The 26,839-nt window shown below is 37.5% G+C and overlaps 1 protein-coding gene across 7 annotated transcripts in view; it reads left to right on the top strand.

Annotated features, from left to right (window-relative positions):
• The window catches only part of SUPT3H (SPT3 homolog, SAGA and STAGA complex component), a 416,365-nt gene that overhangs the window by 194,309 nt on the left and 195,217 nt on the right, over positions 1-26,839 (top strand). For 6 of the 7 annotated variants that reach the window (XR_009732847.1, XM_061398331.1, XM_061398330.1 and 3 more), the window contains exon 3: positions 16,125-16,209. The exons of the other annotated variant lie outside the window; for it this stretch is intronic. Coding sequence is in view for 5 of the 6 variants with exons in the window: in XM_061398331.1 (XP_061254315.1) it covers positions 16,125-16,209 (85 nt within the window). In the remaining variant the exon portion in view is untranslated. The remainder of the gene's footprint in view (positions 1-16,124; positions 16,210-26,839) is intronic. 7 annotated transcript variants of the gene reach the window in all.

The raw sequence follows: 26,839 nt of genomic DNA, 5'->3' as shown, positions 1-26,839 counted from the left end.
TTTTCTAGAATGCTATTTAAGGAAGTGTAATTAAGTTATAATTTTGGCACAAGTTTGCTTCATTTAAAAATATGAGGGGGGAAGGGAGATTTCTAGTCATTACACCCTAGTGAATTTGACATCAATCTCAATAAAATTCTGGGATCTGTAATGAGTAGGAACCTACATGAATTAACAATTCATACTGGAGTAAAAATAATTTCCCTTCCTGATAGAGTAATGCCATGGCAGTAGAGTACAAAATTTCAAGAAGATGTTCTTATGGATAAGATGGAAAATTATAGTCCAGACAAAGGCAGCTTGATAGTTGGTTCAACTCTTGCTGGCTCACAAGGGGTTCTTTAGTGAATCTTTTGTCTCAGGATATCTTTTAGATTACAGGACTTAATATTTGGCTTATAACTTGTTAAACACTTAACTTAGAGGTTTTCATTCCTTTTGTTTATTTAAAAATTTTGGAACCTTTTCATCAGATGAAATCATCGTGGATAGGACCTCTGTGTATCAGTCAAATAAATGCCTAATTGCTCTGATTCAAGTGAGGATTGGAAGTGATGGTAATTGGGAAAAGTCTTTCCAAGGATATGACCCTTAAGTAGAGACCTAAATGATAAGAAATGAGGAATCCTTAACCTTGAAGAACAGTAGAGGGAGGTGCAAGGTTTCTTTGGGTAGATTAGTGGTTGCCTGGGGCCAGGGATGGGAGTGGGGACTAGCTGTAATTCAGCAGGAAGCATCTTTTGGAATGATGCAAATGTTCTAAGACTGAATTATGGTGATGGTAGTACAACTCTGCAGATTTACTAAAAATCATTGAATCGTACACTTTATATGTGAATTTTATGGTGTAAAAATGATATCTCAAACTATTAAAAAATTCTACTTACCTGAAAAAATTAAGTAAACTTTTGTCATATTTTTGAAAAATCTGTTATGTGAAAGATAGATTGGATATTTTATCTAGGTCTTGATTGCAAAAGTAAGCCCAGTGTATGGAAGTGAGCAAATAGAACCTCACTTACTGTAAGAAACGTCTCTCCAAGATGGGAAGGGACTGGCATAGTGATACGGGGTTGTTGCATCTTTAAGAGGCTTAAATGGCATAATTCATGTCAGGCACAGGTAAAGCACTCAGGAGGTGTTTACTGTTCAAAGAAAAATAGATTCAAGTACGTATGTGTATAGTGTGTAATGTGCATTTGTGTGCATTTGTATAACCATGTGTGAGAAAGCAAACGTGCTAATGTGTTAACAGTGATACTACTAGCTGAAGGATTTTTAGGTATCCATTGAACTTTCATTTCAATTTTGCTGTTGACTTGAAATCTTTCCAAATAAAAAGGAGGAAAAAAGAGAGCATAAGGGGTTAGGCTCACATGGTCATGAAAGCAGTCTTTCTCAACACTGTGTGATAGTGTTATGAGACCATTGTTCAAATTCAGTATCTGAAATAGAGAAAACTAGATTTATTTTTGTGACCAGAGGAGAGAGGTGTATATGCCGGTCCAGCACAGTGCCACAGCAGGGAAGATGACTGACCTTATGTAGAGTTTTGGGGATGCACGGAGTTCAGGGATCAGTGTTGTTCTGGAGGCTGACGTCATCTGTAGACGAGGTTGCTCAGGTGAGACTGATATGCATTGGTTGGCACATTAAAGGCAAGTTAAGTCTACTCCTAATTGACTTTCAGAAGTGAGGACCTGCCACTGTTAGGGGATCCGATGAGTTTTAATCTGATTCTGGTGGCTCCTTACCATAGCTACAGAGAAATCCTTAGTTTGTGGTAACTTTAAAAATTCTCAGCTAGTGTAAATTTCAGTGCCTAATGTTGTTGTTATTCAGTCGCTAAGTCATGTCCTAATCTTTGTGACCTCATGAACTGTAGCACACCAGGCTCCTCTGTCCTCCCCTGTCGTCCATTGAGTTGGTGATTATATCTAAGCACCTCATCCTCTGCCGGCCCGTTCTCCTTTTGCTGGATCTTTCCCAGCATCAGTGTTTTTTCCAGTCGGCTCTTCGCCTTAGATGACCAAAGTATTGGAGCTTCAGCAACAATCCTTCCAATGAATATTCAGGGTTGATTTCCTTTAGGATTGTCTGGTTTGAAATCCTTGCAGCCCAAGGGACTCTCAAGAGTCTTCTCCAGCACCACAGTTGTGTACCACACAGTGCCTAATGTAGAGAACCGCAATGAGCATCTGTCAAATAAGGGATTAAATCAGAGAAACCAACTACTTGTTATTATCAGCACCATCACTTCCTTGTTTGAAATTGAGCAGCCTTGAAGTTCTAGCACCTTAGCCTGCAGCATATTTGGATCCCATCACTCAAGTTCTTAAGTCATATTAGACTCTTTCTGCTTGTGTCAGTGTTGCCTAAATTGATTTTCAATGCTTTATTACTAAGTGGGCTTAGAAAAATGATTACATACACAGTAAATACATTAAAAACCAAAAGTTTCTTTCCTCCAGAACTCTTCAGAGTATCTAAAATAGGAACATGCATTGCAAATCTAGAAAAGAATAAAATACAAGTTATTTCATAAATTTATTTAACTACAGATTACTATTTTTATGGGCAACATCAATTAGGGAGATGCTAGAAATAGTATGCCACATTTTGCTAGTTATTTTAATATCTGTATAGTGCAAAATTCTCTTATCTTTAAGTGACCATCTTACAGCATGTAATTCTCAAGTTTACTTGGCTAATGCCATAGGCAAAATCTCTTTAACTTTCTTAAATCTCTGATACCCAGTCCATGAAATATGCTTGAAAATTTGGGTGAAATTTGTTATTAAGCTGTGTCTATATCCAATCTTATAGAAAGTTAATTTTTACTGTTAAATTTCGGCAATAATAAGATAGTTAAATCCTTGTGTGATTTAATGTTTTGAGAGCCTAAGGGACTAAAAATAACTTGCTTGAAGTTACTACATATCTCTCTAAAAGCCTCAAAAAATCAGTTTTATAAAGTAATTGAACTAAATTTCCTTTATATCATTTTTGTTAATCATAATCTTTGATTAATGAGCATTGAAGGTTAAGTTGTCTAATTTGTTACAGTTTTTATACATTTAACATGGTATTGCAGAAAAAGAATTTTGGGTGAAATAACCTGTAAGTGGATTTGTGACCCTGAGATGGTTATTTGACCTCTCTGACCTTTATTTTCCCTCTCTTTAGAAAAGATGGACTCAATCTTTTAGGTCCTTCCCTGACCTAACATGCAGAGATTGGTATGCTTCTCATTCATTCTCTTTTTTGTCCTGAAATAAAGAGTGCTTATAATCTGTTGCTTTATGCTGTTATGCATTAGAGTTTGAATACAGGGCTATTTGCTTTTTCAGAATGCAGTATACGTGAGAGAAATTGCTCTGTGAATTGTTAGAAGAAATTCATACAGATATGAGGCCATTTTCATAAACTTCCTCAGAGGCATAGTTCTATATCTCATGCTCTCGTAACTCTAGAGGAGCTTTCCTAGGTGGGTTTTGGTTTTTACCTAGTTTTCTGATTTTTTTCTCTTTCCTATTTCTTAAAAGCCATTTCTTTCACATGTCAGAAACTAATAAATGTCCACTTTGATATTTACTGTCTCCCTTCTGGTGTCCCACATGTCTCATTTCCTCATTCTGTTCTATGCTTTCTTTTTTCCTTTGTCATTTTTTTATCATATAAGCCATTTACTTAGTAATTTATCATGTATATTGTTTGTTGTATCCTTTCCTCATTGGAATGCAAACTCTACTCATTTTTTTTTAACCTGTTTTGTTCATCGATGTATCCTCAGCAGGTAGAATAGTGCCTGTCACATTCAAGGCCCTCAGTAAATACTTGTTGATTGGGTGTTAATACCTACAGTAGTGAATACTTGTAGGTTATTTAAATGCTTTTTCAGAATTTTAGCCTGTATTAACTTTTACTTTAAACAAATGTATGTATTTTTATATCTTTTTCCCCATCAGTATTGTAAATTTCACATCATAATGATAATTTCATAATCTTTGCTTTTCTTATTTCTTAAGAAGTAGTTGTTTAGTTGCTAAGTCATGTCTGACCCTTCGCAATGCCTTGGACTGTATAGCCCACCAGGCTCCTCTGTCCATGGAATTTCCCAGGCAAGAATCCTGGAGTGGGTTGCCATTTCCCTCTCCAGGGGATCTTCTCAACCTAGAGATCAAACCCATGTCTCCTACATTAGCTCTTTACCACTGAGCTACCAGAGAAGCCCATTTATCTTAAGATATTTATACTTACTTCATGGAAGGTTATAAAATGCTAAAAATAATTCTCAAAGTTTTATGTGAATATATGCTAAAGTAAAGGACAAGAGCATGGATATTGAAAATCAAGCAAGCAATGAAAAAAACATCATATCTAGAAAAACTGTTGTCTTAGCTGTTTGATTATTTTAATTTACTTGTCACTTTGGCTTTCTCAGAGCCATTGCTAATTGAATTCATTTCTTCTGTTGGAAAACAGGTAGATAAAATCATAGAGTTATAAAGGTTAGTGGTGTTAAAAATTGAAGAGTAAGGACAATTTGCATGTGTTTATGACTGTCTGATTGCCTTAAATGACTGCTCATGGTCAAACTTGTGTACTTTTTTTTCGCCGTTTGGACAGAGGGTAAATCAGTCTCAGCAAATACTGGGTAGGAATGACATAAACGGCGTGACGTCCATGTTTGCATGTGCCGTCTAGTGCCAGGTTGGCTGACTGAGTGTGTGCTCACGCTCTAGCCTGCTATTCACTCTAATTCCAGTTAGGAGAAATTCCTGGGTATTATAGTAATACCTAGCCTATAAAAGTATAATCAAATAAGTGGTTTGAAGAGAAAAAGGAAACTTTCTTTTGGGGACAGAAAGTCACCCAGGGCCTTCTAATACCACGCAGTAGTCACAGTGGTCCATTCCAACGTAATGTCGATTACCTGAGGTAGAAAACGTTCAGAAAACCAGAAGTAATTTAAAAAAAAAAAAAGCATCTAGCTCCCAAGACCACAGCAATTACTTAACCACAGTATCCAGAATAATTTAACCACATTAGAGTTTGTAGCCAGTGGTAAGTACTGAAAGCAACGCAGCGTCCAAAAGGCCGCACACAAGGCGGTAAAGAAGTGCCTCTTTGTCCTTGTAAGTCTGGTTCCTGGGTCTTTATGAGCAGATTTGCCTGTGGGCCTGGTGTCCTTCTGGACTGCTCTAGCAGGCTCTCTGTCACAGATTTTTGCTAAACTTACCTCCTTGGCTTCCTTTTCAGACTCTCCTCCCAACCCCCAGCTTTACTGAAGTATAATTGACAAAATTGTAAGCTAAAGTGTCCAGTGTAATGCCTTGACAGACATACAAATTGGGAAAGGATCTCTTTAATCGAAGAGTGTCTTTAATTAGAACTTACTCAGTCCTGTTCTTAATCAGGGCTTGAAAATTTGAAAACAAGTATTTTAGACTCAAAAGCTGACCCTGTCAAATATACTAAAAAAGAATAATATAAAACTCTGTGGTACTTTCCCTCAGTATAGGTCTTTTAAGGGGGCAGTGGAATGCTTCTTGGAAATATTTCCACTTATAGTACAGGAATAAACTGTAGCTTTATTGCTCTTCCTCCAGTTGTTTTTATTTGTTTATTTCATTCTGTTACCCATTAAAATTTTTTTCTTTTTTCTTAATTTCATGATTTTTGCCCAGTTTACTCAGTTTAGTAAGATTTAATTCTCTTACAAGAGTTATAAAAGTGATTTTCTTAAAATATAATTTTCTTGGAATTCTTGAAGATAGAAGTTTGAGTTATTGAAGGATTATAGCTGCTTTCATAGTCTGAGGTAAATATATGAAAACGCATCTTAAAAATCATTGAATCCAGTCCCCTCCTTTCGTTGTTGAGGAACCGAGGTCCCCAGAAATGTTACTTGCCCGAGGTTACAGTACTTCTTAGCCACAGAGTAGGAACCAGAACCAGGTCATCTAACTTTCAGTCTAATTTCTTTTCATCATAACTGATTGCCTCTTCTTTGTAGCTGATGACCAGGATGTAGTGGGACTTTTAGCTGCATTATTGTAATCTTCCTAATTGGGTACTGGCCATATGAATTGTATCTGTTTTTTTCTCGGCTCACGTCTCTGGCGCCTCATTCAGCTGGGTGCTGTTTCTTCTTTGAGTGGAGGCAGTGACTACAGTGACATTCATCTGGGTCTCTACTCCTCCGCCACTGACTACCATGAACTTAGTCTTCAACTCCACAACATGGAAAAACTTAATCTCCAAATGAAGGGGTAAATTCCCCACGTGCTTTTTTTGGGACTCTAGAACTAAAATAACAGGATAATTGTTTGAAAGTAAATAGTATACAAACTTTATGTATTATTCATTCATTGCCTTAAAAAATAAAATTTTCTGGCTTTTAGTATTAATTAACCTGATTTATTTGGTAGAAAATAATTTGCAAAATCCCTGTCTTAGGCAAACTGGAAGTGTTGGTAAAGCTAATAATCTACGTGTTTTTTTTTAGCCTTTCATTTTGTATTGAGGTATAGCCGATTAACAGTGTTGTGGTAGTTTCAAGTGAACAGCAGAGGGACTCGACCATAGGTATACATGTATCCAATCTCCCCCAAAGCCCCCTCCTATCCAGGCTGCCACATAACATCGAGGAGAGTTCCCTGTGCTATATAGTAGGTCCTTGTTGGTTATCCATTTTCAATATAGCAGTGTGTACATGTCCATCCCAAACTCCGTAACTATCTTTTACCCTCATACTTCATATCAGCAACCATAAGTTCATTCTCTATTTATATCTGTTTTTAATCAGAGCAAAATTGTTTTTCTCATTTTAATAAATAAAATACTTGTTGTTGTTTAGTTGCTAAGTTGTTACTCCTTTGCGACCCCATGGACTGTAGTCTGCCAAGCTCCTCTATCAGTGGGATTTGCCAGGCAAGACTACTGGAGTGTGTTGCCATTTTCTTCTCTAGGGTATCTTCTTGACCCAGAAATTGAACCCATGTCTCTTGCGTCTCCAGCATTGGCAGGCAGATTCTTTACTACTGAGGCACAAGAGAAGCCCAAATAAAATAATACTTATTTAAAAAATATTGTTTGATCCTTTTTTACCTCTTTGAAATTTCTCTTTTGTGTTTGTTTTATGCTGTGTCATTGTACTAATATTACATGTATATTTATATGACTTAAAAAGAGATAAATATACGCATTGTATATGCTTGCTGAAAAAATTTGTTTTTCTTACAGTTATAGCTGTTAAAAGAATTTGGTGTTAATGTTCCACATCGTACATTGTTAATAAATTAATTAGAACTTAAAACAATAATGAAACACCACTAGATAGCTATTAGCATGACAGAAATCCAAAACACCAAATACCAGACAGGATCTGGAGCAACAGGAACTCTTATTCATTGCTGATAGGAATGCAAAATGGTACAGACACTTTGGAAGACAGCTTGGCGGTTTCTTACAAAACTAAACACGCTCTGATCACATGGTCCAGTAAACACACTCTTTGTTATTTACCCAAAGACCTTGAAAACTTACACCGACACAAAACTTGAATGAGTGTTTATAGCAGTTTTAATCAGAATTGCTAAAACTTGGAAGCTACTAAGATGTCCTTTAGTAGATAAGTGTATAAACAAACCATGCTATATCCAAACAATGAAATACTATTTAGTAATAAATAAGGAGTTATCAGGCCATGAAGACATGAAGGAGTGTTAAATGCATAATGCTGCGTGAAAGAAGCCAATCTGAGGGATCACATACTCTGTGTTTGCAACTATATGACGTTTTGGAAAAGACAAAACGACGGAGACGGTGAAAAGATCAGTTATCGCCAGGGATTACAAAAGACAAAGGGATGAATAGGCCAACCTCAGTGGCTTTGTAGTGAAACCATTTATATGATAGTGTAATAGTGGATACATATCATTATACATCTGTCAAAACTAATAGAGAATCTCACGCAGAGTTACCCCTAAGGTAAACTATAGACTCAATAACAACTTAACAATCAATACTGGCTCACTAATACAAAATGTGAATAATAGGGGAAACTGGATGCAGGGAGAGATGAGGGGATATAAGAAAACTCTCTGTAGTTTCCAGTTTGTTTTTCTTTAGTTGCTCTAAAAGCTGAAGTCTGCTATAATTATTTTAAAAAACAGAATTTAGAGTTGATTTGTTTTCAGCAGTTGGTAATAAGTGGATGTTAGGAGAATGGGTCTGTAGATAGATACATCATCAGATATACACATTTACATAGGATCTGGAAGTTAGCTCAAGATTATGATTAATAATAATGTATTAGAAATTTCCGAGACATTGAAAGTGTATCACCATGCTTGGGAAACATGTTGGCATAAGTTACTAATCAAAGATGTCAAATAGGGGTTAACATAGAGTAAGATAGCAAATATCTGGCATCTTCCTTCCTTTTTAAAAAAACAATTTTTTTTTAAACTGAGGTTAGAAACTACCGAAATAAGGTTTTGTTGTATTTTTGGAAACACATACTGACTGTAGTAATACTCAGTGTATATTTTTAAACCTTTGTTTTCTGTATTTTGGAACTGTTTCTGTAACTAGTTCTTACTTTATTTTACTCGGCACTGTCTAATAATAGTTTTTTTTTTTTTACTTTAATAGATGTCTATATAAAGAATATCTCCCATTTTAGACTGTGTTAGGGTTACACATGACACACAAAAGTACTGAAAGGCTTAGTGGTAAGTTCTGCAGACTTTTTGGAAAGGTGTCCCCTGGTTTTGTTCAGCATATGCTTTCCTCTGTCTAAGTGTACAGAATAAGAAGAATAAATTCACCTTATGGATAGTCATGCTTCTTTCATACTTCCATTGTACACTGGGAATTGCAGAATCTGCTGCTCAAGTCCAGCTGCCCACTGAGACACTGTATTCTGGGATTGAATAAAAACCAGACCTGTTTGGGTGAGAAGGCAAGCCCACTGTCTTGCTTGTTGTGACCATAGTTATCAAAGTTACATGAAAACTAAAATAGAAACTTGTGTGTTACAGCAGTGAAGCTACTGTAGAAGACCAAGGGAGAGACAACTTTTTCAGGAAAGTTTCCTGAAAGACCTTTAGTGGAAGCTGCACCAGCAACATTGATGGTGTTATAGGCATCTAGGCAGTATGTGAAGAAATTGAACATCAGACCCTTTTGCTTGGGAATAGTCCCAAGACAAGTCAGTCAAGGCATCAGTGAGTAGTACGATATAATGGGGGTAGAAAATAAAAAGATTTGTGTAAGTTTACCAGTTACTTGCTATGGTTTTTCCAGTGGTCATGTATGGATGTGAGACTTGGACTGTTAAGAAAGCTGAGCGCCGAAGAATTGATGCTTTTGAACTGTGGTGTTGGAGAAGACTCTTGAGAGTCCCTTGTACTGCAAGGAGATCCAACCAATCCATTCTGAAAGAGATAGGCCCTGGGATTTCTTTGGAGGGAATGATGCTGAAGCTGAAACTCCAGTACTTTGGCCACCTCATGCGAAAAGTTGACTCATTGGAAAAGACTCTGATGCTGGGAGGGATTGGGGGCAGGAGGAGAAGGGGACAACAGAGGATGAGATGGCTGGATGGCATCACTGACTCAATGGACATGAGTCTGAGTGAACTCCGGGAGTTAGTGATGGACAGGGAAGCCTGGAGTGCTGTGATTCATGGGGTCACAAAGAGTCAGACACGACTGAGCGACTGAACTGACTGACTGACCAGTTACTTGGATTTTGTCGTTAAGTGATTAAAAAATATTATATGTGCCGCAGAGCAAAAAGAGGTGACTATGGCTAGGTACTGGAGCAACCTACTCCAGTACTCTTGCCTGGAAAATCCCATGGATGGGGAGCCTGGTAGACTACAGTCCTTGGGGTCGAGAAGAGTTGGACACAACTGAAGTGACTTAGCAGCAGCAGCAGCAGCATAGCTAGGTACAATGGCTTTCATTTCTGTCTTACAAAAACCATTAGGACAATATCTAGCTTTCTATATGTGGGGAAAAGAAGTTGGCAGAAGTAATAGGAGAAAACATGTAAATTAAAGCTGGAGAACTAAAAACCCTGAAAATTAACATAATATACTCATCAAAGTCACATCCCTAGTTATATCTTTAGCTGATTTGATACTTCACATGTTTATACTAATGACGATCATTTTTAGAAGAAAAGTTTATAAAATCATGAGATAAAACTTGGTAATTATTTGTACATTTTAATAATATAAAAAGTAGTTTAAAAATATTCTTTTTACTAGAGATGTGAATTGAATTCGTTATTTTATCTTTGAGTTAATTATTTCCTTTTGATAGTTCAGTTGCTCAGTCATGTCCAGCTCTTTGCAACTCCATGATGCAGCATGCCAGCCTTCCCTGTCCATCACCAACTCTTGGTGTTTATCCAAACTCCTGTCCATCAAGTCCATCCAGCCATCTCATCCTCTGTCATCCCCTTCTCCTCCTGCCTTCAATCTTTCCCAGCATCAGGGTTTTTCCAGTGATTCAGTCCTTTGCATCAGGTGGCCAAAGTATTGGAGTTTCAGCTCAAGCATCAGTCTTTCCAATGAATATTCAGGACCTATTTCCTTTAGGATGGACTGGTTGGATCTCCTTGCAGTCCAAGGGACTCTCAAGAGTCTTCTCCAACACCACAGTTCAAAAGCATCAGTTGTTTGGTGCTCAGCTTTCTTTATATTCCAACTGTCACATCCATACATGACTACTGGAAAAACTATGGCCTTGACTAGATGGACCTTTGTTGGCAAAGTAATGTCTCTGCTTTTCAATATGCGATCTAGGTTGGTCATAACCCTCCTTCCAAGGAGTAAGCGTCTTTTAATTTTATGGCTGCAGTCACCACCTGCAGTGATTTTGGAGCCCAAGAGAATAAAGTCTGTCACTGTTTTCATTGTTTCCCCATCTATTTACACGAGTGATGGAACAGGATGCCATGATGTTGGTTTTCTGAATGTTGAGTTTTAAGCCAACTTTTTCACTCTCCTCTTTCACTTTCAGCAAGAGGCTCTTTAGTTCTTCGCTTCTGCCATAAGGGTGGTGTCATCTGCATATCTGAGGTTATTGATATTTCTCCCTGCAAACTTGATTCCAGCTTGTGCTTCATCTGGCCTGGCATTTCTCATGATGTTCTCTGCTTAGAAGCTAAATAATCAGGGTGACAATATACACCCTTGACGTACTCCTTTCCCAATTTGGAACCAGTCTGTTGTTCCATGTCTGGTTCTAACTGTTGCTTCTTGACCTGCATACGGATTTCTCAGGAGGCAGGTAAGGTGGTCTGGTACTCCCATCTCTTTTAAGAATTTTCCACTGTTTTCTGTGATCCACACAGTCAGAAGTTTTGGCATAGTCAATAAAGCAGAAGTGGATGTTTTGATAACTTTGTACTTTTGTGTGAGATTTCAATTACCTTAAAATAACCAAAGGGAAACTTTGTTTAGGCAGTCCAAAGAATTAAATATTGAATATGTCAGTGAACATAACAGAAGATTTTTTTTTTTTTCTCATGTGTTCATAGGGGTTCCAGAAGAAGAAGACAAAAAGAAAGACCATGAGAAAATACTTGAGGAGATAATAGTTGAAAACTTCCCCAAACTGGGGAAGGAAATAATCACCCAAGTCCAAGAAACCCAGAGAATCCCAAACAGGATAAACCCAAGGCGAAACACCCCAAGACACATATTAATCAAATTAACAAAGATCAAACACAAAGAACAAATATTAAAAGCAGCAAGGGAAAAACAACAAATAACACACAAGGGAATTCCCATAAGGATAACAGCTGATCTTTCAATAGAAGATTTTTGCCTTTGTGGCGTTTATCCTCTGATGGGGACTTTTTATGCTCTTTCTCTTCTGTTGATTTGTTTGTCCTTTTACCAGTAACACAGTATCTTTAATTATTCTGGCTTTATAGTAAGTCTTGTAGGATATCTCCTCCCACTTTATACTTCAAAAGTGTCTTGGGACTTCCCTGGTGGTCCAGTGGTTAAGACTTCACTTTCCAGTAGAGGGGTTGTAGGTTTGATACCTGGTTGGGGGGCTAAGATTGCACATGCCTCGTGGCCAAAAAAACAAAAAACATGAAACAAGCAATATTTTAATAAACTCAATAAAGACTTAAAAATAGTCCACATAAAATAGATATATAGATATCTTAACTATTCTTGGCTCTTGACTCTCTCACAGAAAGTTTAGAGTCAATTTATATATATTTTAATTGCATTTTGTGCTTTTGTGTGCTGTTCCCTCAGCTTTATTAAGATATGATTGATATATTATGTAGGCTTGAGTCTATGTTGATTTGATACACTTGTTTATTACAAAATGATTACCACCATAGCTTTAGCTCACACCTCCATCACATCACACAATTACTATTTCATTTTTGTGGTAAGAATATGTAAGACTTACTCTCTTTTAACTTTGAAGCATGTAATATAATACTGGGTCACATGTTGTATGTTACATTCCAAGAACTTATTCATCTTATAACTGGAGGTTTATACCCTTTAAGGATCATTTCCTATCTCCCTTGCTCCCAACACTCCATTATTTGTTTCAGTGAGTTCATTCTGCCTTTGTGTTAATGATGCTATTTAGATGCTCTTACAATTGAAAAACTTTCTGACTAGTATTACTTGAAATAATTTGTCTCCCCATTATTTTGAGTTTTCTTTGTAGATATTCAGATTATATGAATAAAAACAATTTAGTTTTTCCTTTGCAGTGCTCATATAGTTTAAATTTTTTTCTTGCCTTAAGTTGTAATTGTAATCTTAGTATTATATAGACGAAAAGTGGTGATAGGGGGAATCCTTATATTGGTTTGGATTTCAGAAGGTTTGAATGCTTCTGAGTAAGTTATTTCCTATCTGGTTTTTGGTAGATTCTCTTCATCAGATTGAGAAAATTCTTTTTATTCCTCATTTTTTTTTTTTTTTTAGCATGAAGTTTCTTTTTTTTTTTTTTAATTTAATTTTATTTTTAAACTTTACATAATTGTATTAGTTTTGCCAAATATCAAAATGAATCCACCACAGGTATACATGTGTTCCCCATCCTGAACCCTCCTCCCTCCTCCCTCCCCATACCATCCCTCTGGGTCGTCCCAGTGAAGAATTGTTTAGTGATTTTCCCACATGTATTGAGATGATCATTTAGATTTTCTTTTTTCAGATTTTATGTAGTTAATTGTATTAATAAATTTGTGGTTTACTCTTGTTTTCCTGACAACCAAAAGAAGTCTGCTCAACAAAGTAATCCTTCGGAATTGAAGGAAAGATGAAGAATTTCCAGGGAAGTAAAAGTTGAAGGAGTTCATAACCACTAGACTAGCCTATAAGAAATGTTAAAGCAACTTCATTGATAGTAAATGAAAGGATACTAGTTAGTAGTAGTAAAATATATAAAAGTACAAATTCTACTGGTTAAATTCAGAATACACAAATGTTTTAATGGTGGGTAAATCAGTTATACATCTAGTATGAAGGTTATAAGACCAAAGTAGTAGAAATAATAACTACAATAATTTGTTAATGATACACAAAGTAAAAAAATGTATACTGTGAAATAAAAAATGTGATGAAAGTGTGAAAGTGTTAGTCACTAAGTTGTGTCCCACTCTTTGCGACCCCATGGACTATAGCCTGCCATGCTCCTCTGTCCATGGAATTCTCCAGGCAAGAATACTGGAGTGGGTAGCTGTTCCCTTCTCCAGGGGATCTTCCTGACCTAGGGATCTAATGAACCTGAGTCTCCTACATTGCAGGCAGATTTTTTACCATCTAAGCCGCTGGGGAAGAATGTGATGAGGGGAGGGTAAAACTGCAGTATAAAAACCTGAGAAACAGTAGAACTGATGGTGTCCCAAAATGTGTTCAAAGGCAGTCAAAGACCAGTGTCTGAGCTTGAAGGCAGAGAAGTTGAACTCTTCTTTACTCCTCTCTTGTTGTATTCAGGCCTTCAACAGATTGGATGATGCCTACCCACACTGGAGAAGCTACCTGCCTTACTCAGTTTACTGACTCATATGTTAATTAACCTCATGCATAAATAACTTCAAATACATATCAAACGAATGTTAACCAAATATCTGGGCACTTAATGGTCCAGTTAAACTGAAATGTAAAATTAACCATCACCCGTATCAACTTGGCACCCATATCTCCTTAAAATATACTTAGTCTCCAAATAAAGATAATAACAGGGTCACAATTGTACCTAAGATGATACAGTTATCCAGCACACAGTTGAAATTGCACTAACCCCTTTCCTAGAAGATGAGGTTAAGTCCATGAGTGACATTTATACTTCTCCTTAATATTCCTAGCTTAAATACTATGATATAAATGCTGTAAGTCCAACACATTTTATGTTACATGATGAGGGAGTAAGAGAGGGAAGGAAACAAGATATTTCTCTAACAACCCCACAAAGAAGTATTCACACACAAAAAAGTATTCATAACAAAATGACCATTACAATGCCCTTTATGTAACTGGTTAGATGACTGTAACTTGCATTAATGACTACCTTCTCCCACTTCCTATTCCGTATTCCCCTGCCTTTAGCAAGCACCTCAGCTGGTTGTGGTTCTTTAACTGGTGGACAGACCCAAACCGTCATTCTTGAAGGATCTGAGGTATTAGTAGCCCTTCCAGGATTGGGTTGTAGTTTTCCATTGACATTAATCACAGGGCATGGAAATTCTGTGAGACACCCTGAATGATCTCCTGTATTCCAGACATACTCTTTCTTACCTCCACTGTGGAGTACCAGTAGAGTTTCCACTGGGGAGTCAGTATCGCTCACCTCTGCCGACCCAGTAACTCCTTCTTTGCCTGTTGATTCAGAAGCATGTGGAACCCAGGGTGACTCAGCTGCAGTCTTAAGTTTCATTCAATGGAATAATTGTTGTGTCAATGGAATAAATGTGAAAGCGTTCCTCCCTCTGGAATTAAGACCTCTAGGCTAGCAACTCATAAGACCATGGGAACAGGAAGCAACAATTTTGCTAGTGGGTCTTTAGAAGTAACGATGAGTGGTGCCTCTCCCTTTCCATCCCTTAATTCCTAGACCTGTGAATTCTGTGCGTGGGAGAAACCACACCATGTATTGGATGCTGATTCATAGGCTGTATAGTCTTCTGGAAAACCTTACCCCTGCTCTACAAGGTGTTACCACCTTACTGGCACTGTCGCTCAGCCTTCCGAAGGTCATTTCATCATTCCGTCAGACCATCTGTTCCATAATGGTGGGGAACATGTTAAGAACGTGTGTGTATGTGTGTGTGCACGCACTCACGTGTGTTCAGACATGTCCGACTCTTAGAGACCCCCATGGACTGTAACTCCCCAGGCTCCTCTGTCCATGGAATTTTCCAGGCAAGAATACTGGGATAGGTTGCCATTTCCTACTCCAGGGGATTTTCCCAACTCAGGTATCGATCCTGCATCTCTTACACCTGCAGGCAGGTTCTTTACCAACTGTTCCACTTGAGAAGCCCTTGTTAACAATAACGAGTTCCATTTAACCTGAGATATCTTCCTGTATACTTTGAATCATCTCTAGATTACTTACAATACCTAGTACAAAGTAGATGTCATGTAAATAATTGTAAATACAGTGTAAATGATATGTGAATAGTTGCCAATACATGGCAAAATCAAGCTTTGCTATTTGGAACTTTCTGGAATTGTTTCTTTAAATTCAAGTATTTTTGATTCATGTTTAGTTGAGGATACAGAACGTGAAGATATGAAGGGCCAACTGTGTTGGTTATTTGAGTATGGTAACATGATTTTCTGGTTACCAATATAATGAATTGGTTGTTAAAATTTTACATTTTGAAATAGTAAACACCCTCAAAGATGCCCACACGAATCAAGAAATAACATTGATGACACTGTTCTTTTCTCTGGAAGTTTCAGCTTACGTAGGAAAGTTGCAGTTCTTTGTCATAGAAAATTATACTCTGTCATTTGAGAGACCAATCTGTACTTTATTAAGCAGAGTATTATAATTGATATTTTTCAGTTTTACAGTTCTTAATGTTTGGCATATTGATTTTCTTTGCAGGTTTTCTTTAGGTGATGCTCGGAGGCCTCTTCATGAAACAGCAGTTTTGGTAGAAGATGTAGTGCACACACAGTTAATTAATCTGGTAAGAGCATGTACTCTTACTTGGTAGCTCTGCTCTGTGTTCTGCTTATACTGGCATTGCAACCCAACATTTTTTTAAATATCTTTTTTAAAAAAACATTTCAAATTCTTTCTTGTCATCTCTATTGAGATATAATTTTCATGTAACAAAATTTCACCAATGCATGATTCAATGAGTTTTGTCAACTGAGTATTGATTGTCATGTGACTAGCAGTGCAGTCATTATATAGAAATATTTCCATCATCCAGAAACATTTCTTTGTACCCCTGTGTCATCAGTCTTTTCTCCCACTCCTGATAACGCTGGTCTGTTTTTAAATCATTATATCAGTATAGTTTTTTAAGAACTTAAAAATGATCTTTCTCTCTGTATTTGAGATGTATGAAGAATTGCACAAATAGTACAGGTAATTCTCAGGTAGCTTTCAGCTTCCTCTGTTAACAACTTGCATAACTGTACTACAGTTCTCAAAACCAGGAATAACATTGGTATCATACTGTAATAAAAATACCAGCCTTATTCAGTTTTCCCATTAATGGCCCTTTTCTGTTCCAGGATCCAGTCCAGGGTAACTCACTGCAGTGATCTGTTGGGTCTTTGTGGTCTTCTGTCTGTGGTCGGTCTTTTCTTAGAGTATTTCGTGACATATATATTTTTGAAAATTGCAAAACAGTTATTTTGTAGAATGCTCTTCTTTATCAATTGTTCTGATACTTTCTTAAGGTTAGAATGTGACTGTGCCTTTTTGGTGGTAATACCACAGAAATGATGGACTTCTCTGTGTATCATGTCAATGGATTCATGTTGTTGATGTTTTTTTACAATTTTAACCTTGATAACTTGGATAAGGTGTTATATGCTGAGTTGTTCTGCTATGATGAGATTACTTTTTTTTTTTCCTTTTTTTGTTAATAAGTGTCTTGTGGGAGATATTTTGTGACTATGCAAATACTCTTTCTCTGAAAAAAATTGCTTATTTAACTATTCATCAGTGAGTATATGCTTTTCTTTTCCTTCTTTCCTTTTATCTTTTTAAGTTGCAATTGTTCTGAAAGGAATAGCTATCCTTTATCACCATTACTTAATAAATTTTTAATGTACATATGTATGGACTAATGTATATTTAAGTTTTACTCTTATAATCATTATGTAATATTTTAATTTATTTTTATTGCTCAATTCGTTCCAGCATTGGCCATTAGAATTGATTTCACGTACTCTCCTCATTTTCCTATCAAATCTTTGGTCCCGTATCTCATAAATGTTATGCATGTCAGTCCTTTGCTTGGGGCATATGCTACAGGTATATTCTTCTGCTGTGTAGTTTTCTTTTGACTTTGTTTTTATGACAAAAAACATAAAACATGTTTTTGGGGGGCATAAAGTATTTTTATTTTAATTTAATCAAATGCATCAATCTTTTATTTCCTTTGTATTTTGAATTATAGTTAGTGACATCTTTCTTATGCCGAGTTTAAAGAGAAATTCATCCATACTGTCTTGTAGTACCTGTGTGGTTTCATTTTTAACATTTAGTTTCCTAACCATCATTTATTAGAAAGTACCTACTTTTGTGATCTGAAATGCCTCTGTCTAGAACTGGACATGGAACAACAGATTGGTTCCAAATAGGAAAAGGAGTACATCAAGGCTGTATATTGTCACCCTGCTTATTTAACTTATATGTAGAGTACATCATGAGAAACGCTGGACTGGAAGAAACACAAGCTGGAATCAAGATTGCCGGGAGAAATATTAATAACCTCAGATATGCAGATGACACCACCCTTCTGGCAGAAAGTGAAGAGGAACTAAAAAGCCTCTTGATGAAAGCAAAAGTGGAGAGTGAAAAAGTTGGCTTAAAGCTTGACATTCAGAAAAAGAAGATCATGGCATCCGGTCCCATCACTTCATGGGAAATAGATAGGGAAACAGTGTCAGACTTTATTTTTTGGGGCTCCAAAATCACTGCACATGGTGATTGCAGCCATGAAATTAAAAGATGCTTACTCCTTGGAAGGAAAGTTATGACCAACCTAGATAGCATATTCAAAAGCAGAGACATTACTTTGCCAACAAAGGTCCGTCTAGTCAAGGCTATGGTTTTTCCTGTGGTCATGTATGGATGTGAGAGTTGGACTGTGAAGAAGGCTGAGCACCGAAGAATTGATGCTTTTGAACTGTGGTGTTGGAGAAGACTCTTGAGAGTCCCTTGGACTGCAAGGAGATCCAACCAGTCCATTCTGAAGGAGATCAGCCCTGGGATTTCTTTGGAAGGAATGATGCTAAAGCTGAAACTCCAGTACTTTGGCCACCTCATGTGAAGAGTTGACTCACTGGAAAAGACTCTGATGCTGGGAGGGATTGGGGGCAGGAGGAGAAGGGGACGACAGAGGATGAGATGGCTGGATGGCATCACTGACTCAATGGACGTGAGTCTGAGTGAACTCCCGGAGTTGGTGATGGACAGGGAGGCCTGGCATGCTGCGATTCATGGGGTCGCAAAGAGTCAGACACGACTGAGCGACTGAACTGAACTGAACTGAACTGTCTTTATTAGATTGGCATGTATATTGGGGTCTATTTCTGATTTCATGTTCTGTGTGTTGAAGTGTTAGTAGCTCAGTCATGCCCGACTCTTTGCGACCCCGTGGACTGCAGCCCACCTGGCGCCTCTGTCTATGGGATTCTCCAGGCAAGAATACTGGAGTGGGTTGCTATTTCCTTTTCCAGGGGATCTTCCCTGCCCAGCAATCGAACCCAGATCTCCTGCACTGCAGGCAGATTCTTTACCAACTGAGCCATACCAGTGGCTTATTTGTCTGTGCATGTGCTAATAAACATTTTTAATTGTAGAAGTTTTGTGGTATATCTTAAAGATTCTCATGACTAGACACCCCTTTTAATGTTACCTCAGTATGTTCTTGTTTATTCTTATATGTTTATTTTTCCATATGAACTTCAGTTTTAAAATTTCTAGCTCTGTAAAATAGCTTGTTGGTATTTTTATAGAGATTGTGTGAACTTTTAAATCAAGTTAAAGAGAACTGTATCTTAATGTTGACTCGTTCTAAGGAAAGGGAATGTCTACATTTTGCCAAGGCTATTTTTGTGTCTTTCATGAGTGTTTTGATAGTTTTCTTCTATAGGCTTCATGTATTTCTTATTAGATATATTCCTAAGTATTTAATCTTCTTATTTGCTATTGGCAATAGGCTTTATCTATAATTACATAATGGCTGAAAGCATCTGGAATTTACTGAAATACATAAATCTGTAGTCTCAAGGAGCTGAGCAAACTCCGAAAATGGATAAGCCCAAAGATTGAATGTTCAAACTGCTGCCTATGAGAGAAATAATATAAATCTTAAAAGCACCCAGATTTATTACTATAGAGGAACAATGATTTGAAGGACCACAGAATTTTTATGAAAATACAAAGACTAGGAGGAAATAGCACAACAGATTTAAAGTACTGGGTTCCCTTTTCTCCACATCCTCACCAGCACTTGTTATTTCATACCTTTTTCATAATAGTCCTACCCAGGTATTGACATAAAACAGACACAGATCAGTGGAACAGAATTAGAGCCCTGAAATATTCTACATGTACATAGTCAATTAATGTACAAGAAAAGTAAACAAAATTGGAGTTTTTGTTTGTTTTCTTTGGGGCTTCTCTGGTGGCTCAGTGGTAAAGAATCTGCCTGCAGTACAGGAGACATGCAGCAGCCTCGAGTTTGATCCCTGGGTCAGGAAGATCCCTTAGAGAAGGAAATGACAACCCACTCCAGTATTCTTGCCTGGAAAATCCCATGGATAGAGGAGCCTGGCGGGCTATAGTCCATGGAGTTGCAAGAGTTGGGCACAACTTAGTGATGAAAACAAACTAACAAAAAGCCAAAATTGGAGAGCTGCATGCAAAAGAATGAAATTGGATACTCTTACACTATACATAAAAGTTAACTCAAAATGGATTAAAGAATTAATGAAAGACCTGAAACCATGAAATGCCTAGAAGAAAACAGACCAAAACCTTGACATAGGTCTTGGTGATGATCTTTTTAATCTGACAACAAAAGCAAAAATAAAGGCAAGTGGGACTACATCAAACTAAAAAGCTTGTGCACAGGAAAGGAAACTCTCAATAAAATGAAAAGATAACCTACTAAATGGGAGAAAATGTTTGCAAATCATATATCTAATAAGGGACTAATATTCAAAAAATATAAAGAACTTATGCAATTCAGTGGCAAAAAAAAAACAACAATCCAATTAATAAAATGGGAAGAAATCTAAATAGACATTTTCCCAAAGAAGACATCAAAATGGCCAACATGTACCTGAAAAGATGCTCACCATTATTAACCATCAGGGCAATGCAAATCTAAAGCAATGACATATCACCTTATAGCTGTTAGAATGGCTGTTGTCAAAAAGACTGTAAACAACAAATGTTGATGAGGAGGTGGAGAAAAGGGAAGCCTTGTGCGTTGTTGGTGGGACTGTAACTTGGTGCAGCCACTATGGAAAACAGTGTGGAGGTTACTCAGAAAATTTAAAACAGAAATACCATATCATCCAGCAATTCCAGTTCTGGGTATTTATCCAAGGACTGAAAACACTAACTCAAAAAGACATATGCACATCCAAGTTTATTTGTAGTAGCCAGGATATGGAAACAAGGTGTGTATTCATAGGTGGATGAATGTGTAAAGAAATTGTTTAGCTACACAATGGAATATTATTGAGCCACAAAAAATAATGAAATCTTGTCATTTGCAGTACTATTAATGGACCCCATGGTTGTTATGCTAAGTGAAATAAGGCAGACAGAGAAAGACAAGTACCATAAGAGCTCTCTCCTAGCTGGAATCTAAAATAAAAATAAATCAAGCTCATAGATACAGAGAAACAGATTGGTGGCTGACAGTGTCAGGGAGTGGAATGGAATGAACAGTTTTTGTTTTAGTTTAAATAAACTGATGTTTTTTATTTTAAAAATAAACTAATTTTTAAAATATTATCATAACTGATAATGGTAGTATTCACATAGATACAAGTTTGCACAACTCTAGTCTAGAGTTCTTCATGCTTTTGTATATACTCATCTCTATAAAAAACATACTTTAAATCTTTCATAAGAGTCAACATATATTTATTAAACCTAACTCAGGAAAGTAAGCATCAGGATAGAGGTAATAAGCTCTTGAGCTATACAAAGATGTAGGGTAGAATCTACAAATTTCATTTGCAGTATATTAAGATACAAATTTAGTTGCCAACATTTTAAAATTAGATCACCTTTATACAAAAACTTAGGATTTCTGGCTTCTCTTGAAACATTAAAATTGAAATGTTTGACAACATAGGTATGAATTTTGAAATGGAAATCTGAGCTTAGGAGCCACTGCTACCTGAAGTCTTTTCACAGACTGCTTTTTAACCAGTGAAAACCAGAAAATACTTAACCAGAAAATTCAGCATTGATGGAGTTATACAACATATTGTTGTCATATTCCCCATCTCCAGTTTCAGTTTTTCAGAAGGAAAAACATACTTTTTAATTTTGGAAGAAAATGACATTTTTTAAAGGAATTTTTTTTGAAAAACTGTGAGAACAGTATTATATACATCTCTGATGTTCATAGACAAAAATAATACAGAAGTTTTTTATGTTATATGCTTTTTTTCTCCCATGACTTAGCATTGTTAATGCAAGAGTGATCTATCAAAATGCTTTGATAGTGTACTGTCAAAGGTAATACATAATATAGAAGAAACCAGAAGAAACTTGTTCTCCTTTCCTGAAGGCCCTTACTTAATGCCTTAATCTGAAACTTTCAGTTCAGTTCAGTTGCTTAGTCCTATCTGACTCTTTGCATCCCCATGGACTGCAGCACACCAGGCTTCCCTGTCCATCACCAACTCCTGGAGCCTACTCAAACTCATGTCCATTGAGTTGGTGATGCCATCCAACCATCTCATCCTCTGTCATCCCCTTTTCCTCCTGCCTTCAATCTTTCCCAGCATCAGGGTCTTTTCCAATGAGTCGGTTCTGCAAATCAGGTGGCCAAAGTATTGGAGTTTTCAGCTTCAGCATCAGTCGTTCTAGTGAATATTCAGGACTGATTTCCTTTAGGATTGACTGGTTGGATCTCCTTGCAGTCCAAGGGATTCTCAACACTACAGTTCAAAAGCATCAATTCTTTGGTGCTCAGTTTTCATTATAGTCCATCTGTCACATCCATACATGAGTACTGGAAAAATCATAGCTTTGACTAGATGGACCTTTGTTGGCAAAGTAATGTCTTTGCTTTTTAACATGCTGTCTAGATTGGTCATAATTTTCTTCCAACAAGCAAGCGTCTTTTAATTTCATGGCCGCAGTCATGGTCTGCAGTGATTTTGGAGCCCCCCAAAATAAAGTCTGTCACTGTTTCCATTGTTTCCCTATCTATTTGCCATGAAGTGATGGGACCAGATGCCATGATCTTAGTTTTCTGAATATTGAGTTTTAAGCCAACTTTTGCAGTCTCCTCTTTAATTTTCATCAAGAGGCTCTTTAGTTCTTCTTTGCTTTCTGCCATAAGGGTGTTGTCATCTGCATATCTGAAGTCATTAATATTTCTCCCTGCAAACTTAATTCTAGTTTGTGCTTCATCCAGCCCGGCATTTCACGTGATGTACTGTGCATATAAGTTTAATAAGCAGGGTAACAATATACACCCTTGACACACTCCTTTCCCAATTTGGAACCAGTCTGTTGTCCATGTCGAGTATTAACTGTTACTTCTTGACCTGCATACAGATTTCTCAGGAGGCAAGTCAGATGGTTTGGTATTCCCATCTCTTTAAGAATTTTCCACAGTTTGTTGTGATCCACACAGTCAAAGGCTTTGGTGTAGTCAATAAAGCAGATGTTTTTCTGGAACTCTCTTGCTTTTTTGATGATCTAGTGGATGTTGGCGCTTTGATCTCTGGTTCCTCTGCCTTTCTAAATCCAGCTTGAACATCTGGAAGTTCACGGTTCACATACTGTTGAAGCCTAGGTTGAAGAATTTTGAGCGTTACTTTGCTAGCATGTGAGATGAGTGCAATTGTGTGGTAGTTTGAACATTCTTTGGCATTGCCTTTCTTTGGGATTGGGATGAAAGCTGACCTTTTCCAGTCCTGTGGCCACTGCTGAGTTTTCCAGATTAGCTGGCATATTGAGTGCGGCACTTTCACAGCTTCATCTTTTAGGATTTGAAATAGGTCAACTGGAATTCCATCATCTCCACTACTGCTGCTGCTGCTAAGTCGCTTCAGTCGTATCCCACTCTGTGTGACCCCATAGACAGCAGCCCACCAGGCTCCCCCGTCCCTGGGATTCTCCAGGCAAGAACACTGGAGTGGGTTGCCATTGCCTTCTCTGATCCACCTCCACTAGCTTTGTTTGTAGTAATGCTTCCTAAGGCCCACTTGACTTCACATTCCAGGATTTCTGGCTCTAGGTGAGTAATCACACCATCATGGTTTTCTGGGTTGTGAAGATCTTTTTTGTATAGTTCTATGTATTCTTGCCACTCTTCTTAATATCTTCTGGTTTTGTTAGGTCCATACCATTTATGTCCTTTACTGTGCCCATCTTTGCATGAAATGTTCCCTTGGTATCTCTAATTTTCTTGAAGAGATGTCTAGTCTTTCCCATTCTGTTGTTTTCCTCTATTTCTTTGCATTGATCACTGAGGAAGGCTTTATTATCTCTCCTTGCTATTCTTTGGACCTCTGCATTCAAATGGGTATATCTTTCCTTTTCTCTTTTGCCTTTAACTTCTCTTCTTTTCTCAGCTATTTGTAAGGCCTCATCAGACAACTGTTTTGCCTTCTTGCATTTTTTTCTCGGGGATGGTCTTGATCACTGCCTCCATCACGAACCTCTGTCCATAGTTCTTCAGGCACTCTATCAGATCTAATCCGTTGAATCTATTTGTCACTTCCATGGTATAATCGTAAGGGATTTGATTTAGGTCATACCTGAAACTTAAAGGGGAAGAAAATCCAAAACATATAGTTTAAAATCTGTATACAACTTCTGACTATATTCGAGAGCATGTTAGATTATTAAAGCCACAGGATTTTTCGCTATTAATTTTTATTGGAATGGAATGGCACAGTCGTAAAGAACCTGCCTCCCAATGCAGGAGATTCAAGAGGATGTGGGTTTGATCCCTGAGTCCGGGAGATCCCCTGGAGTAGGAAATGCAACCCCCTCCAGTATTCTTGTCTGGAAAATCACATTGACAGAGGAGCCTGGCAGGCTACAGCCCATGGATCTCAAAGAGTCAGACACGACTGATCACACGCGCACGCTCACACAGTCACTTTACAGTGTTTTGTTAGTTTCTTGCTGTACAGCAAAGTGAATCAGTCCTACGTATCCATACGTCCACTCTTTGTTAGATTTCCTCCTGGTTTAGGTCACCGCAGAGAGCAGAGCTCCCTGTGCTGTGCAGTAGTTTCTCGATTAGTTATAGATTTTATACATGTGTGCTTAGTCACTCAGTGGTGTTCGTAATTTTATTATTCCTATTACTAACTTTCTGTAAGTTAGTAATAGTAAATGGTTGCTACTATAATGGATATGATAAGGTAACAGGGCTGTTTAATATCAGGATTTAGATTAGAAATGAGTTGAAAAATTCATTGAAATGTTCTTCTAGATTTTCCAGAAAGATGCAGACATTTTCATATCCTAATCTTCCATCTTCTCCCACTCCACAGGGTGAGCTACACTTCTGTTTGAAGTAGGTAGAGATTTATGCCAACTTGAAATTGTGCGACAGACTTGCTCTTATGATTGTTGTCAATAATAACATTTTTTCAAGTTCCCAAACTGTCATGATGTCTGATGACTATGTAGCTGCTTTCATTTTTTTTAATTCATTCAAAGTTAAATATCAGGGGACCCTTTTCATTTTATGCATAAAGTATAACTATCTACCATTCCACTTCAAAATCACATTGGATTTCCACTATATAATCTACCAGGCAACTAGTAAGCTCTTCCATCTGTTGTACTGTGTTTTCATATCAGAACCAGTTTCTCAGGGTTATTCTAAAGGTCTTTAGTTACGAAAACTAATAGCAAATTTGTGTGTGTCCAAAGTGATTGCTTACATCTCCCATCTGTATTAGCATTCACCGAGTCGTGCCTTCCCGACTCCACTTACTTGTAATGCTTTTTCACTGGACACTTTATCTTCCTGGAGGATAAATGCAGGGCACTTGTTCAGTTCTCATCACCACTTCTGTGGGGCTGTCACTTACGTCACCTCAGCCATGGTTTATGAGTATGTTTTAAAATAGTAGTAAGAGTTTCCTGTGCAGAACTTCAATTATTAGGGTTATCAAAATAAGACAAACTAATATAATTTGTGATTGCATAAAATAAAGGAAGTAGAGGTACCATGGGGACCTAATGAATCACAAAATGGAAACAGTCTTCTCGCTGACTAAACATTCAGACTTTGTGCTAAGTCAGAGTGTGGAGCTGTAGCTCAGCACACTGGAACACCATCTGTGTTTACATGGATGGGACAGAGAAGTTCACAAATACCCTCTGGGAAAAAAATTCTTGGCTTATTTGTCTGTTTCTACTGTTGAGGAAATGAAGTACCACTTCTTTAGCATAAACTTTCTGAAAGTACACCTCTTTTGTGGGACACACATAACGTGCACACGTATACACGGAGTGGCTCACAACACAGAACACAGTATGCCGTGAAAATGTGATCAACTTCGTACACACGGAGTGGCTCACAACACAGAGCACAGTATGCCGTGAAAACGTGATCGACTTCGTACACACGGAGCGGCTCACAACACAGAGCACAGTATGCCGTGAAAACGTGATCGACTTCCTCCTTGTTTTCTTTTTAAAGAATGTACTGTGGAAAATTTACTAATTGTTTTGAACAATACTTGTTTCTGATTGTTCTTAATGTTTTCTATTTAATGAGTCATTTTCTCTCATGTATTACTACCTCATGCCTTCAGATATAGTATTATATTTCCTCTTTTTAAAAAAAGAACGTTTGTATTGCAGTTGACAGATATTTAATCTGCTACACAAAATGGGCATATTCTCAGTGGACTGCCTATTTAGCTATACTTTCCCATCAGTTCCCCCGGGTAGTTGCTGCAGCATAACCTAGAGGAGCACCAACAAGGAAAGAATTTCCAGTCCTTTCTCTACTCTCAGCATATCTCCTTTCTCCTGCTGAGGAAAGAATTTCCAGTCCTTTCTCTACTCTCAGCATATCTCCTTTCTCCTGCTGTAGTATGTTCATTCTACTTGTTGTTGTTGTTCAGTCGTTCCATTGTGTCCTACTCTTTGACACCGCATGGACTGCAGCACACCGGGCTTCCCTGGCCTTCACCGTCTCCTGGAGCTTGCTCAGATTCAGTCCATCGAGTCGATGATGCCGTCCATCCATCTCATCCTCTGTTGTCCCCTTCTCCTCCTGCCCTCGATCTTTCCCAGCATCAAGGTCTTTTCCAATGAGTTGGCTCTTCTCATCAGGTCACTAAAGTATTGGAATTTCAGCTTCAGTCCTTTCAATAATAAATCATTCAATAATAGTC

Source organism: Bos javanicus, chromosome 23 (genome assembly GCF_032452875.1).
Source record: "Bos javanicus breed banteng chromosome 23, ARS-OSU_banteng_1.0, whole genome shotgun sequence".
NCBI lineage: Eukaryota > Metazoa > Chordata > Mammalia > Artiodactyla > Bovidae > Bos > Bos javanicus.
Note: the sequence above shows the minus strand (reverse complement) of the source record. Positions and strands in the feature narration are given on the sequence as shown.